Source organism: Semicossyphus pulcher, unplaced genomic scaffold (genome assembly GCF_022749685.1).
Source record: "Semicossyphus pulcher isolate SPU_LCO1_2020_fin unplaced genomic scaffold, fSemPul1.0.p SCAF_18, whole genome shotgun sequence".
Lineage (NCBI taxonomy): Eukaryota > Metazoa > Chordata > Actinopteri > Labriformes > Labridae > Semicossyphus > Semicossyphus pulcher.
In genome coordinates, this window is record NW_027211691.1 from 26,121,330 (window position 1) to 26,134,171 (window position 12,842).

Sequence of the window (12,842 nt, forward strand, 5' to 3'; positions counted from 1 at the left end):
GTGTGGAGCCTCCTACGCAGACTTAATAAAACACTAAATGTTAAAAGATGTACCTAAAAACTACAGAGGAGTTATTCAATAACACATCTAAACTATATCATAAAATCTTCTTTTTTTTTTTAAAGTAATTTATTCATACGCCTCATTTGTGATCAATGACTTATAAAAAATCAGCTGAAAAAGAAGAAGATATCTGCTTATGGCAGATCTTTCTCGGTTTATTAAAGCATTCATCTGTAGAGTTATATTATAACTGTTACAAATAGTACAAAGTTCAATATTTTCTTTCAGATCTTGAGGAGACAAAGTATGACGTAGCATAAAATTGAAGCAGCAGTAGCAGAAAAATATGTCTATATTTTTTTTAGTACAGTACTTGAGTAAATTTATCTTCCCATCAGCGGGCATAAAGAAAGAGATGGTGATTTGGTGTTTTACTTCAACCCTCAGTGGTAATCAAGTATATCCAGCTGCAGCACGTCTCCAACCATAAAGACCTTTAGATGAAAATATGAGGAGAGGCGTTAATCTAAATAAGTCAAAATCATAGACTGAATGGTTAAAATACACAAAGTTGTATTTTTGAGTCTAAACTCACTGCAATGCAGCAGCGCCCCCTGCTGTCCATACCAACCTCAGGGACAGACGCACCGCTGACAAGTTTCCGGAATCTTTGTTATTTCAACACATCTGATTGGTCGACGTATCTCTTCAGCCAATGGAAGAGCAGAGAATGCCATGGTAGGCGGGAACAGCGTTGTAAACAGCTTCTCTGCATATACGTTAGACCCGTTGTGGCTAAGCTAGTTAACGCTTCCATACACCACTCCATTTAAATGGCCGGCGTAGCCCTGAAGTTCTCCGCTCCCTGGCGTTTTGTCAAATTAAGAAGGTGAGGAGGGGACTGTGTTAATTGTTGAATGTTAACCAATGCTGTTTGAGGTGATACTTGTTTTTTGAGACCCTAATTTAACTGCACTGAGGGGTCAAACTGGGTTAAATACGTCCTTGGTTCTGGCGAACTTAGCAAAGTTAGCAGTCAGTGCTGTATGTCAGTATGTATCTCATTAAGTACCAGTACCTGTGCTTGGTGATTGTTAGCTGCTTGGCAAACGCTTGACAGGTGGTCTGCGGCCAAATGAATGCTGTATGATAAGCTAACAATGTAGCATCAGTCAATTTGGCTACATGCGATGAATATTACCTAGAGAGCCAGGTTAGCATTTGTAGCTTGAAGTTTTCAGAGTTTAATTATTGAAGCATTTTTTCGTCAATTACAAATAACAGGGGTGACCATTTTAGTTCAACAGAAGCTATGGTTAGCTAGCTGAGCTAGCTGTGAACTTTGCTCCAGATTCTCAGATCAGGATCAGAGGTGGAGGTTCTGACATAACATGACATTCACAGTGATTTCTTTTAAACTTTTTATTCTTTATTATAGTATGTGCAAAAAAAAACCTGCATTGTGGCTGTAATCAAATCAGCGCTCTGGAAGTAGATCCATTCATAGTTTTCTGTATTATTTTTTGTTTTTAGTAAATAGTCATACAGTTAATGGCCTAAGGGTTTCAAATGTGTACTTTGCTGCTTTCCTTGTGGAATTTTATGAATAACTGAAAGTCTTTAGGCGTTTAACTGTTGGTTAGTCAAAAGAAAATAGTTTGTGTTTTTCAATGAATTCAAAATGTAATTAACAGACTTAATCATTAGTCCCAGCCCTAGATACATCAGCTAATTTATGCTTTATTAATGTAAAGTATTTTCTACTATTATGGTTTTATCTACTGATCTTAAGTCATTACTTGATTCCAAACAAAAAGAGCTGCTTGTTTCGTGTGGCCAACAGTCCAAAACCTAAATAAATGTACAATCATATTTGAGGAAAATAAGCAGAAAATTCTCCTATATGAGATACTGGAACCACCAAATATCCAGGTTTTTTTATGCATCACAAAAAATAGAACAATTAATCAATCATTAAAACTGCATCAACTGGTTACTATTTGTGTTATTGTGTTGTGTGTGTCTGGACTAACAATTTAAAACACAGAGGTCACATAGTAACACAGTTGACCTAACAGATAGGTAGGCAGCAGCAGAGGAGCAGCTCCTGTTCTCTGTGAGCTTAAATCCCTGTTTTTCTGAATGGAGTCTGGTGTGTCTGCAGAGAGCGATGTAACGTCTGTGTGTGGTTAAAACAATCATCTTCCTCTGTAACAAAAAGGTCTATCTCTGTAGGGATCCTTTCTGTCATGTTGTCACACACTTAGAATAACAATCTGAGCCTGTCAGTGGAAACAACAAGAACTTTTAGTGGACGACCTTTGACCCATCAAGGATTATGTTGCAGCCATTACAGCCTGTTTCACTGCTGCAGGATGAACACATCTACTGGAGTGATTCTAAAACTCTTGGTACCTATTTGTCACTTAGACCCCAAGATGAGTAAAAACAGGACTCAGATCAGGAAATACCCAAATTCCCCTTCGTGTTGGTAAATACACTAAATGTTTTCTTTTCTGTCACCAGCCTGGTCAGATTGTCCACCATTCCCAGTCTACAGTTCCACACAACAGCCTATCCTCTGATGGGTGAGTATCTGCTACGCGCACTCTGGGTTCCATTAGATCTTAAAAATGCAAGAGAGACAAAAGTTTGTCTGTCAAATATGTCATTTCAAATAGTGTCAAAATGCTTCTGGTTGCAGCCTCCCCAATGAGAGTTTTTGTTGCTTTATATTATTTTAAGTTCACGATTTGTGGAGTTTTGGCTGTTTGTCTGAAAACATCTAGAACACCTTAGACTCTAGGTTGTGGACATCTTCCCTACTGCCATTTCATATCAATCAAACTCTTTATGCACAGCACCTTTCATAAAGGTTATTTCAGCTTACTGACGAGCAGATAAGAATCATCTGTTGTCAGAATAATGGACTCGTAGTTTCAGCAGAAGACCTGTCTTTATAGCAGAGAACATTAAATTCAGTATTCGTAGGTTCATTTGCAGGAGGAAATTTTGATCATAAAACACGTCACACTCATGTACAGGACAAGATCATTAAAGAGAGAAGATGAACAGTTATGTCCCTAGAGGGCACCAACATCCACACAAACCAAAAGTTCCTCACAGGAGCTTAAATAATCGGAGATAATGGTATTGATTGCAGGTGCGACGGTGGAGCAGTTCGAGCAGGCCAAAGGCAGACTGTCGATTCTGAAGAACGACCCGGGGAACGAGGTCAAACTGCAGATCTACGCACTCTTCAAACAGGTGAGAGATATTCCATACCTTCCACCTGTGAGAGCTAATCTCCACCCACGGGTCTGTATTCATTAGAGCAGCTCGCCTGTTCATTTCCTGTTGTTACTGGCAAAACCGTAAAGAATGATATGTAGTAATGAATTTAATTTATTCCTGACATACATGACATGACACATTTTCTCATAGTGAACGGGAAAGTGTGTCCAAACTTTTGACTGGTAGTGTAGTCTGAACACACAACAAACACAGCACAACAGGGGTCCGTTTCACAAAGCAGGTTTATTGAAAACTCTGAGTCTGTTAACCCTGAAATGAGGGAAACTCTGAGTTTTCCGTTTCACAAAGGGAGGTAATTTAAGCTCTTGGTCAGTTACCGTAGTAACAGACTCTGTGAACCTAACCTGGTCGCGAGCAGGTTTTCTTCAGGAAACTCAGAGTTTCGCTCTGTCTCCTCCCTCTAGAATATAAAACCGATTCGGTTTTATATTCTAGAGCGCTCAGATAAGACGTTTAAGAAGTTATTGGATTTTTTTATTTTTTTTTAAACTAACACATTCAGTTTAATCAACATGAATTATAATGTATGTGAAGTCAGCATCATGTTAGGGATAAAGCTGATGCACATTAAAACAGCCACTGAATGATATTTAATCTGTTTAATATTTAAAATGTGACTGAAGTGCTTCCATGTATGTTTTTCTCTCCCGCTGCATTGCTCCTAAATTAATATAAATTTTAGCTTCCGGTCGTGATGAAGTATTAAATAAACAGACCAGTTCAAACTGACGCGTTCACTCGAGCCGCTTCTCTCTCTTTTGCAGCTGCAGCCGTGTTACTTTATGTTTCTAAAAACATGCTCGTATTCGCTGAACGTCCGCGTGAGGATTTCGAGCTCCGCTGGTGTGATGTAGGAGGACCTCTTTTTGTGTACCGTTGCCATGGTGACTCGTGGTGTTGGGCTCCATTAATGCTGACTTTTTACAGTCAGCGTGCACGCACTTAACTCCGGCTGAACCTACTCAGAGTTGATTGAACTAACTCTGATCAGCTGTTCTGGAACCGAAAACTCAGAGTTTCATATCTCAGAGTAGATCGACTCAGAGTTCAGGGTTAGACTCAGAGTTTGTTGAACCTGCTTTGTGAAACGGACCCCTGTTGTTTGTTGCAGTTAATTAAAGACAGCAGAGTGAGGCCCTTCCAGGGTATCTTCAGGACTTCAGTTCTGTTTACTCAAAAAAGAGGTTTTACTGGTGTGACTACAGGCTGTGAGGAGACGTCCTCCACCTCTAAACTAACGGTGCAACTGTTTAAACTCTTGTAATATTGTTTCAGTTACAGCTGAACCAATTAGTTGGTCTGCTTCACTTTTCCATCCTGTGAGAAGCCCCTTGTTGTCTGCGTTTCCACAACAGACTGAAACAGACGAGGCAAATGAGTCCTCTTACAAACGAACAAGTGATAGCTGTTCTTTCCTTTCCCTTCCTGCAGCTTTACAAATGTGTTACCCCCCTGAGTAGGGGCTTTAAGAGTAAATGAATGTCCCTGGCAGTAAATGTAGACCCTGGATCCTGTGATGGAAAAGACTTACTCCAAAGGTTCTTCATCTCTGGGTCGTATGGTGGCAATGACTTCCTCCAAAGGTTCTTCATCTCTGGGTCGTATGGTGGCAAAGACTTCCTCCAAAGGTTCTTCATCTCTGGGTCGTATGGTGGCAAAGCCTTCTTCCAAAGGTTCTTCATCTCTGGGTCGTATGGTGGCAATGACTTCCTCCAAGGTTTCATCGTCTCTGGGTTCTATGGAGGAAAATAATTCCTCCAAAGGTTCCTTGTGCTTGGGTCATGTGATGGAAAAGAGTTCCTCCAAAGGTTCTTCGTCCCTGGGTCATGTGATGCATTTTGCATCTTCAATAAAAAAAAATTCTTAATGAGGCCACAAAATGAACCTGGTACCTTAAGACGCTACGACACATACTAAACTTACTCATCTTGACTGCAGCATATCTGTTAACATATTGTTGTTGATTGTCAGTAATCTGGGTCACCTCTGTAACTGACTCTGAGCTTGTCATTGTTTCAGTATATTTAACACCAGTCTGACTGGACTATGTAAAATATTTAACATATTTAATTGTCCTCCTTTAGGCCACTCAGGGTCCCTGCAACACCCCCAAACCAGGCATGCTGGACTTCGTCAACAAGGTCAAGTGGGACGCGTGGAAATCCCTCGGCTCCATAACACAGGTACATCTGCTTCAGGATCACACACTGTAGATTGTCGTGACAGGTGAAACACAAAGCTTCTTCTGCTGCTTCAGTGTTCAACCTGTTTGCGTTGGTGAGCCGAGGAGTCACAACTGAACGTACAAAAGGTTGATCTTCTTCATGAGACGATGTGCTTCAGCCCTTTTTTTAATCAGAAATCTCCAAACACATCATCAGGAGGAATACAAGCAGAAAAACACTTAGATTGTGTCTGCACAGCTCGATTGTTCCTGTCGCTCACAGAAACAAAATAATAACCAGAGAAACGAAACAGCAGGAACCTGAAACACTTGACAAAGTAAAATAAAGATGCTGGTTCATGCTGAGTGAAATCCAACACTCAGAACAACAACAGTTAACCCTTCAACATCAGGATCGATTTACAGACCCTGTTTAAATTGATCTAAAATACTAATTCAATCTGTCTTTGTTATCATGTTGCACGAATGTTGATGTTATTACGTTGTATTGATCCAAAATAAAAACCATAACAGCTAGAGCATAACTTACATGAAGTTAAGGTTGTGCAGATTTAAGGGTTTGAGGATACTTCGAGAAACGGCATCTGCACTCTGCTAATAAACATGAGAATGTCTAATGATGTTCAGAGTTTAAATAACTTCTAGGGTGATCACCATTTTGTTCATGTTTCTACATTCAGAATGATTCTGGATCAATATGTTTTAAAACATGGCAGATTTGGGTTTTTATTATACTTACACAAATACTTTCACAAACTATTATAGCTTATTGACTTACATTTGCTTTTAACTTAGCATTTACAAGTTTGAGGAATATGAAGCATTTGAATATACTCCAAGAACAATAAGCACAAGTGTAGGGACTGTTGGACTCATTTGTCTTGCAAAGGGTTAAGCAAACTATCATCTTTGATTATGTGAAGAAGCAGTGAGAATCAGCTCAACTCGCAACACTCCATCAGGGAAACAAAGGCAGAAAAACACACGCATTATGTGTCAAATGTGTCATGTGCGTAACTTACAGAGATGACACACATCTGTTTAAAGAATGTGAGTTAAATCCACTAAAACAAAAGCTGTTTAACTCTCCACTGCTGTGATCTTGTCTTGTTTCACTCAGGAGGAAGCCAGGCAGCAGTACTGTGACCTGATTGGCTCCCTGGTGGCGGCAGAGGGTGGGAGCTCCGCCCAGGTGGCTGCACAGCCTGCTGGAAGCGGTGCAGCATACGAGACGCTCATGGTCACCACGGAGGATAGCATCACCACCATCAAACTGAACCGACCGGCCAAGAAGAACGCCATCACTACTGAGGTTCACTTTTAAACCTCTTAAAAACTAAAAAGAACAAAATTCTCATACGTTCAGTTTAAAACGTGTTGTTGTGAGAATATGTCTCTAAATTTAAAGAATGCAGTCTCCTCTTAAAGGCGGGCAACATGTTTTCCAGTTTTGGTAGAATACAAATGATCACCTTCATGATTTTGAGGAATGTTTGCAGGAAGGATTTGTCAGTGTTTTCTCATGAATCGTGTTTATTCGTAAATCGGCCCTTATATTTATTTTTAACCTTATTTTATACATGTTTTGGGAACTAAATGCAACATCCCTACAGAGATAGACCTTTTTGTTACAGAGGAAGATGATTGTTTTAACCACAAACAGACGTTACATCGCTCTCTGCAAACACACCAGACTCCATTCATAAAAACAGGGATTTAAGCTCACAGGACACAGGAGCTGCTGAATCATCTTCCTCTGTAACTAAAAGGTCTATCTCAATCTGAGCCTGTCAGTGGAAACAACAAGAACTTTTAGTGGACGACCTTTGACCCATCAAGGATTATGTTGCAGCCATTACAGCCTGTTTCACTGCTGCAGGATGAACACATCTACTGGAGACACTCACACACTCTTTGGCATATGTTGTGCTCTAAATGACTCACAGACACAGAGTTTAAAATGACCAGATTGACCCTTTAAATCTCTCTTTGCTCTCAGATGTACAATGAGATTATTACAGCTCTGGAGCAGGCGGCTAAAGACGACTCAGTCATCACTGTTTTAACTGGTACACACACACACACACACACACACACACACACACACACACACACACACACACAAATGTGCAGGAGGCTTGTGGCCCTTTTCCAGGCCAGTAACTGATACATTTGGTTTTATGTACTGAATGACGGCTCTGAGTTTAAAGCTGAGAAGTGTGTTTTTGGACTAATGCATTAATGTGCAGTATTTAAAGTGTTCCTCTGCAGAGGACCAAAAGCAAAAGATCTTCAGCATACTTAGATATCTTTTGAATGTCTTCAACAAGTCATGAATATGTTCTCCATGCTTGTGTCAAAGGTAACAACAGTTAAAAATAACAGTGGTAAATGTTATAGATGTCATAGACGAGCGTAGTTTGGAACGTGGCAGCTGATTTTAAGGTCACATTAATTAGTAAATTCATGGGATGTATTGTCCCTCACAGCTGGGAAGCAATGACAGACATGTGACATAAATGAATAAATACATGTAATTCATAATCAATATTAGAGACTGATGTTTTAATAACTTTAGTTTGGTGCCCTGAGTTCAGACTCTCAGGCACAAGGGAGGACTTTGTACAACCCAAAAAACCTCCAGATATAAATGGTGATAATTCAGGTCACATTATAGATTAAAGGAATATTCCACCAAACACAGTGAGACCGTTAATCACTGACCATCACCAGGATCCCTGAAGAATTAACATGTTCTTACATATTTTTTAGATCCATTTTAAGTAATTGTCTCTCTTTTTTGGTTTCTACACACACACACACACACACACACACACACACACACCCTCTTCATGCAGGCGCTGGTGATTTCTACTGCAGTGGAAACGATCTGACCAACTTCACCAAGATCCCAGAGGGAGGGGTGGAGGCGATGGCTAAACGCGGAGGAGATCTGCTCAGGTGATCACTGATTGATTGATTCACTGCTTATTTGGCAGATCAGGAGGCAGAGCTGCAGACGATAGATGTATTATCGTCTGCAGATTTTCCCAACATCATCGAAAACAGCACAAGCAAAGGCTCCATAGCCAGGTGCTCTCTATCAGCTGCAGGCACTGGCATGGATTTTAAAAGAGTTTGCTCTATTCTTTATTTCTCTACAGCGACTGGGAGCGTCAGCCAGATTTAAATCCCTCCCCATGCATTGAAACAGCACAAATACATTCAGAGGTTTTTATTGTAGATGCTCAACTTTTCATTGACGTCATCAATTGTTGTCATATAAGCTGCAAAAGGAACTACTGCCACATCGTAAAAACAGACGATGCAGCAGTTTCTCTTTTATTTCTCTTTATTTTGAAAGTCTTCTCCAGTGAAGGATCGCTCTCAAATGCAGAGACTGAGTGGGAACACATATTGGTTATAAAAACATTTTGATAGTTTGGCTTCATCAAAGTTTGGTTTTACAGTAATAGCTTTTTACAGGTTTCAGTCTGTTTGTTCTTTTTCTGTTTTTATTCCATGTCATTTTTCTACCCTCCAAATCTCCAAATGTTACATCTACAAACAATTTGTATTTTTTTATGTCTTTAATTTTATATTAATAAATCATTAAACATCCTCAGGGAGTATGTGAGAGCCTACATCGACTTCCCGAAGCCGCTGGTTGCCGTCGTGAACGGACCGGCTGTAGGAATCTCAGTGACGTTGTTGGGACTCTTCGACCTGGTCTACGCTACAGAGAAGGTACACACACACACACACACACACACACACACACACACACACACACACACACACACACACAGGCCCATCTGTTCAAAGAGTTTGATCTGGATCATAATTATGCAGATTTTGAAATCCCATCTTTTGCAACCCAGGATCAGATAATCCAGCTTCCTGTTGTCCTGGTTTTTCAAAGTAAAACTGGATTGGATCGACCTGATGCAGATAGACTTTTCTGAATGACCAAATCCACACACTACACACTTTGTCCACAGGGGGCGCCAAAGTCCACACAATGAAAGTTCTTCACGGCTTTAAATTAAATATTTAATGTTGATGTTGCTGTTTGTTGGATTATTTTACAGGACAAAATCCTTTATGTTCGTTACAACCCAAATCTGCTTTATCTGCTACGTCTCTGTAGAGACACTGTAAAAACGTTGTTCTGTTTGACCAGTTTAAAAGCTTGATCAGCTTTAGTTCCTGAATCGTCCCTCTGGGATCAGGCTCATCCTTAGATCAAAGTTTTCACAATCCTACTCTAAAGTTTGAACACAAACTGGAGGTTTGAACATTGATCCAATCCGAGAGCTTGGAGCTGATCAGATTACCTTTGAACACCTGCGCTCTGATGTTTCTTTGAGTTCACTGGTTCATGACATTAACAGCGCCTCGCTCTATCAGGCCACCTTCCACACGCCGTTCAGTCAGCTGGGGCAGAGCGCTGAGGGCTGCTCCTCCTACACCTTCCCCAAGATCATGGGCAACGCCAAGGTACACACACACACACACACACACACACACACACACACACACACACACACACAGCTGGGTATCTTGATGTGTAATCTACATGTATATGATCGAGTTAATCTTGATCCCCCATCCTCTTCCTCCTGCTTTTCCTCCTCTTCCTCTTCCTCTTCCTTTTCATCTTCATCCTCTTCTTCCTCCTCCTCCTCCTCCTCCTCCTCCTCCTCCTCCTCCTCCTCCTCCTCCTCCTCATCTCTGTCTTCCTCCTCTTCCTGCTCCTCATCCTCTCACCACTCCTCTTCCCCCCTTGTCCTCCTCCTCCTCCTCCTCCTCCTCCTCCTCCTCCTCCTCCTCCTCCTCCTCCTCGCCCTCCTCCAGGCCACAGAGATGCTGCTGTTCAATAAGAAGCTGTCGGCGGTTCAGGCTTGTGAACTCGGTCTGGTCACTGAGGTTTTCCCCGACAGCAGCTTCCAGTCGGAGGTTTGGACCAGGCTGAAGAGCTACGCCACGCTGCCTCCCAACGTAAACACACACACACACACACACACACACTCAAAGAATCAGCATTGGATATCTTGAGTTTACTGTGAACTAGATGCCTGCAGAGTTAACTGTTGGATCAAAAACTAATGATGTATTTAAATCATTATTTGTGTCCTCCCGTCTCTCTCTCTCTCTCTCTCTCTCTCTCTCTCTCTCTCTCTCTCTCTCTCTCTCTCTCTCTCTCTCTCTGCCTCTCTCTCTCTCTCTCTCTCTCTGCCTCTCTCTCTCTCTCTCTCTCTCTGCCTCTCTCTCTCTCTCTCTCTCTCTCTGCCTCTCTCTCTGCCTCTCTCTGTCTCTGCCTCTCTCTCTCTGCCTCTCTCTCTCTCTCTCTCTCTCTCTCTGCCTCTCTCTGTCTCTGCCTCTCTCTCTCTGCCTCTCTCTCTCTCTCTCTGCCTCTCTCTCTGCCTCTCTCTCTGTCTGTCTGTCTCTCTGTCTGTCTCTCTCTCTCTCTCTCTCTCTCTCTCTCTCTCTCTCTCTCTCTCTCTCTCTCAGTCTCTGGCTCTCTCTAAACAGCTGATCCGGGCGACGGAGAAGGAGCGTCTGCACGCGGTGAACGAAGCAGAGGTGGAGCGTCTGATAGAGCGCTGGACGTCAGACGAGTGTTTCAACGCTGTCATGAACTTCTTCCAGGCCAAGGCCAAACTGTGAGGGAAAGGTGTGTGTGTGTGTGTGTGTGTGTGTGTGTGTGTGTGTGTGTGTGTGTGTGTGTGAGAGAGACAGAGAGACAGAGAGACAGAGAGAGTGTGTGTTTCTGACATGAGCAGCTGATGATTAATCATATTAAAATGTTAAACTGTGACTGGGATCAGGACTGAAACACGAGACTGTATATAAGAACTGGACGTGCAGCCAATGCAGCGGTGACTTAGACCTGCATTCTTTCTCATGTCCAGCAGGGGGCGACTCCACAGTGTGATCCTATAGAAGTCTATGAGAAAATGTTCAGCATGATGTTCATTTAGTCACTGATGCTCCCACTGAGAGTCACACAGACCAGAGGGCGGGGCTACCTGTGATTGACAGGTCACTACCATGGTACTTAAAAAATGTCTTCCTCAGCGTCCGGTTGTACTAAAAGACTATGAGGAGTTGACTGTCGATTCTTTCTCTGAGTAAATTTTGCTTAAGCCTGTTTTTCATTAGCTTAAATTAGCTTCGTGCTAACAAAGCCTTCCCTATATGATAACCTGGGATGTCCTAACCCCTCGCTCCTCTTAAGCTCCACCCTCTGGTCCAAATATGGTCACTTCTGCCTCCAGAAAAACAAGATGGTGACAGATAAATTGCCATAATTGAAGGCGTCAAAACGGCAGACTTCAAAGCAACATGTGACGTCACAGCGGCTTCATCTACTTTCTGTATACAGTCTGTGATATTCACTCATGAGAAGTAGATTTACTACGTATGATTGTACAGATTTAGCCTTTAACTCGCACATGAAGTACTCAGATATATAAAGTGTCGGCCAGTTTATTCTGACTCTGTAAGCCCTAAAGATGGTCACAGACCTCCTGAGTTAGTTTGAGTTACTCACACATGTTTGAAGCTGAAGTAGACTCAGACCACTTTAACAAACCTGCCTTCTTTCTCTCTGCAGCCTTCGGTTTCAGTGCTATCTGACTGAGCTCACATCATTAACTAATGTTTATAATGTGATTAGATGAAGGAAACACGAAGGCCTCGGTTTGTATTTGAGCCTTAAAGTGCCTTCAAAGCTGTAACATCTCACAGGGTTAAAATCTAAAGTTCTTTTACTCTGACGTTCAATAAAAGGAACGAAGTTGTGCTAATCCAAAGGGGAGTTGTGTTTTATGTTAATGTAACAAAAGATCTACTAAACTCACAATGTGACATGGATTGTAAATGCTAACCTCTTTCTGAGTCGTCTGTATGTACTTCCACCTCTGATCCAGCAGGTGGCAGCACCCACCTGTCTGTAAAGAGCAGAGCAGGCGTCTTTGCAAAGCACCAACATCAATTATGCTGCTGCTCTTCAGTAAAGGAGAACTCTGACAGTCAAAGCTTTACTTGGACACAACCTGGAGAAGTTTTTAATCCACTTTTTCTGTAAAGAATTTGAATGTTTCTCAGATGCAAAGTTCTTTGCAGGAGAATTGGGCCTTATTTTGTACATATGTTCGGCTCTAAATGCTTAAAGGCATAAAACTCCTGGAACTGCTCCAGTCGATGTGTTCATCCTGCATCAGTGAAACAGGCTGTGATGGCTGCAACATAATCCTTGATGGACGTTACATCGCTCTCTGCAAACACACCAGACTCCATTGACAAAAACAGTGATTAAACCTCACAGAAAGCA

General features: G+C 41.8%; 1 protein-coding gene across 1 annotated transcript; it reads left to right on the forward strand.

The window, feature by feature from the left end:
* Positions 1-795: 795 nt before the first annotated feature.
* eci2 (enoyl-CoA delta isomerase 2) lies at positions 796-12,317 on the forward strand. Its single transcript, XM_069667584.1, has 11 exons — positions 796-892; positions 2,530-2,591; positions 3,167-3,270; positions 5,403-5,501; positions 6,624-6,815; positions 7,503-7,572; positions 8,362-8,464; positions 9,130-9,250; positions 9,914-10,003; positions 10,361-10,504; positions 11,018-12,317. Exons 1-11 carry the CDS (start codon positions 837-839, stop codon positions 11,171-11,173), a joined length of 1,197 nt encoding a protein of 398 aa, XP_069523685.1. The 5' UTR covers positions 796-836; the 3' UTR covers positions 11,174-12,317.
* Positions 12,318-12,842: the final 525 nt, after the last annotated feature.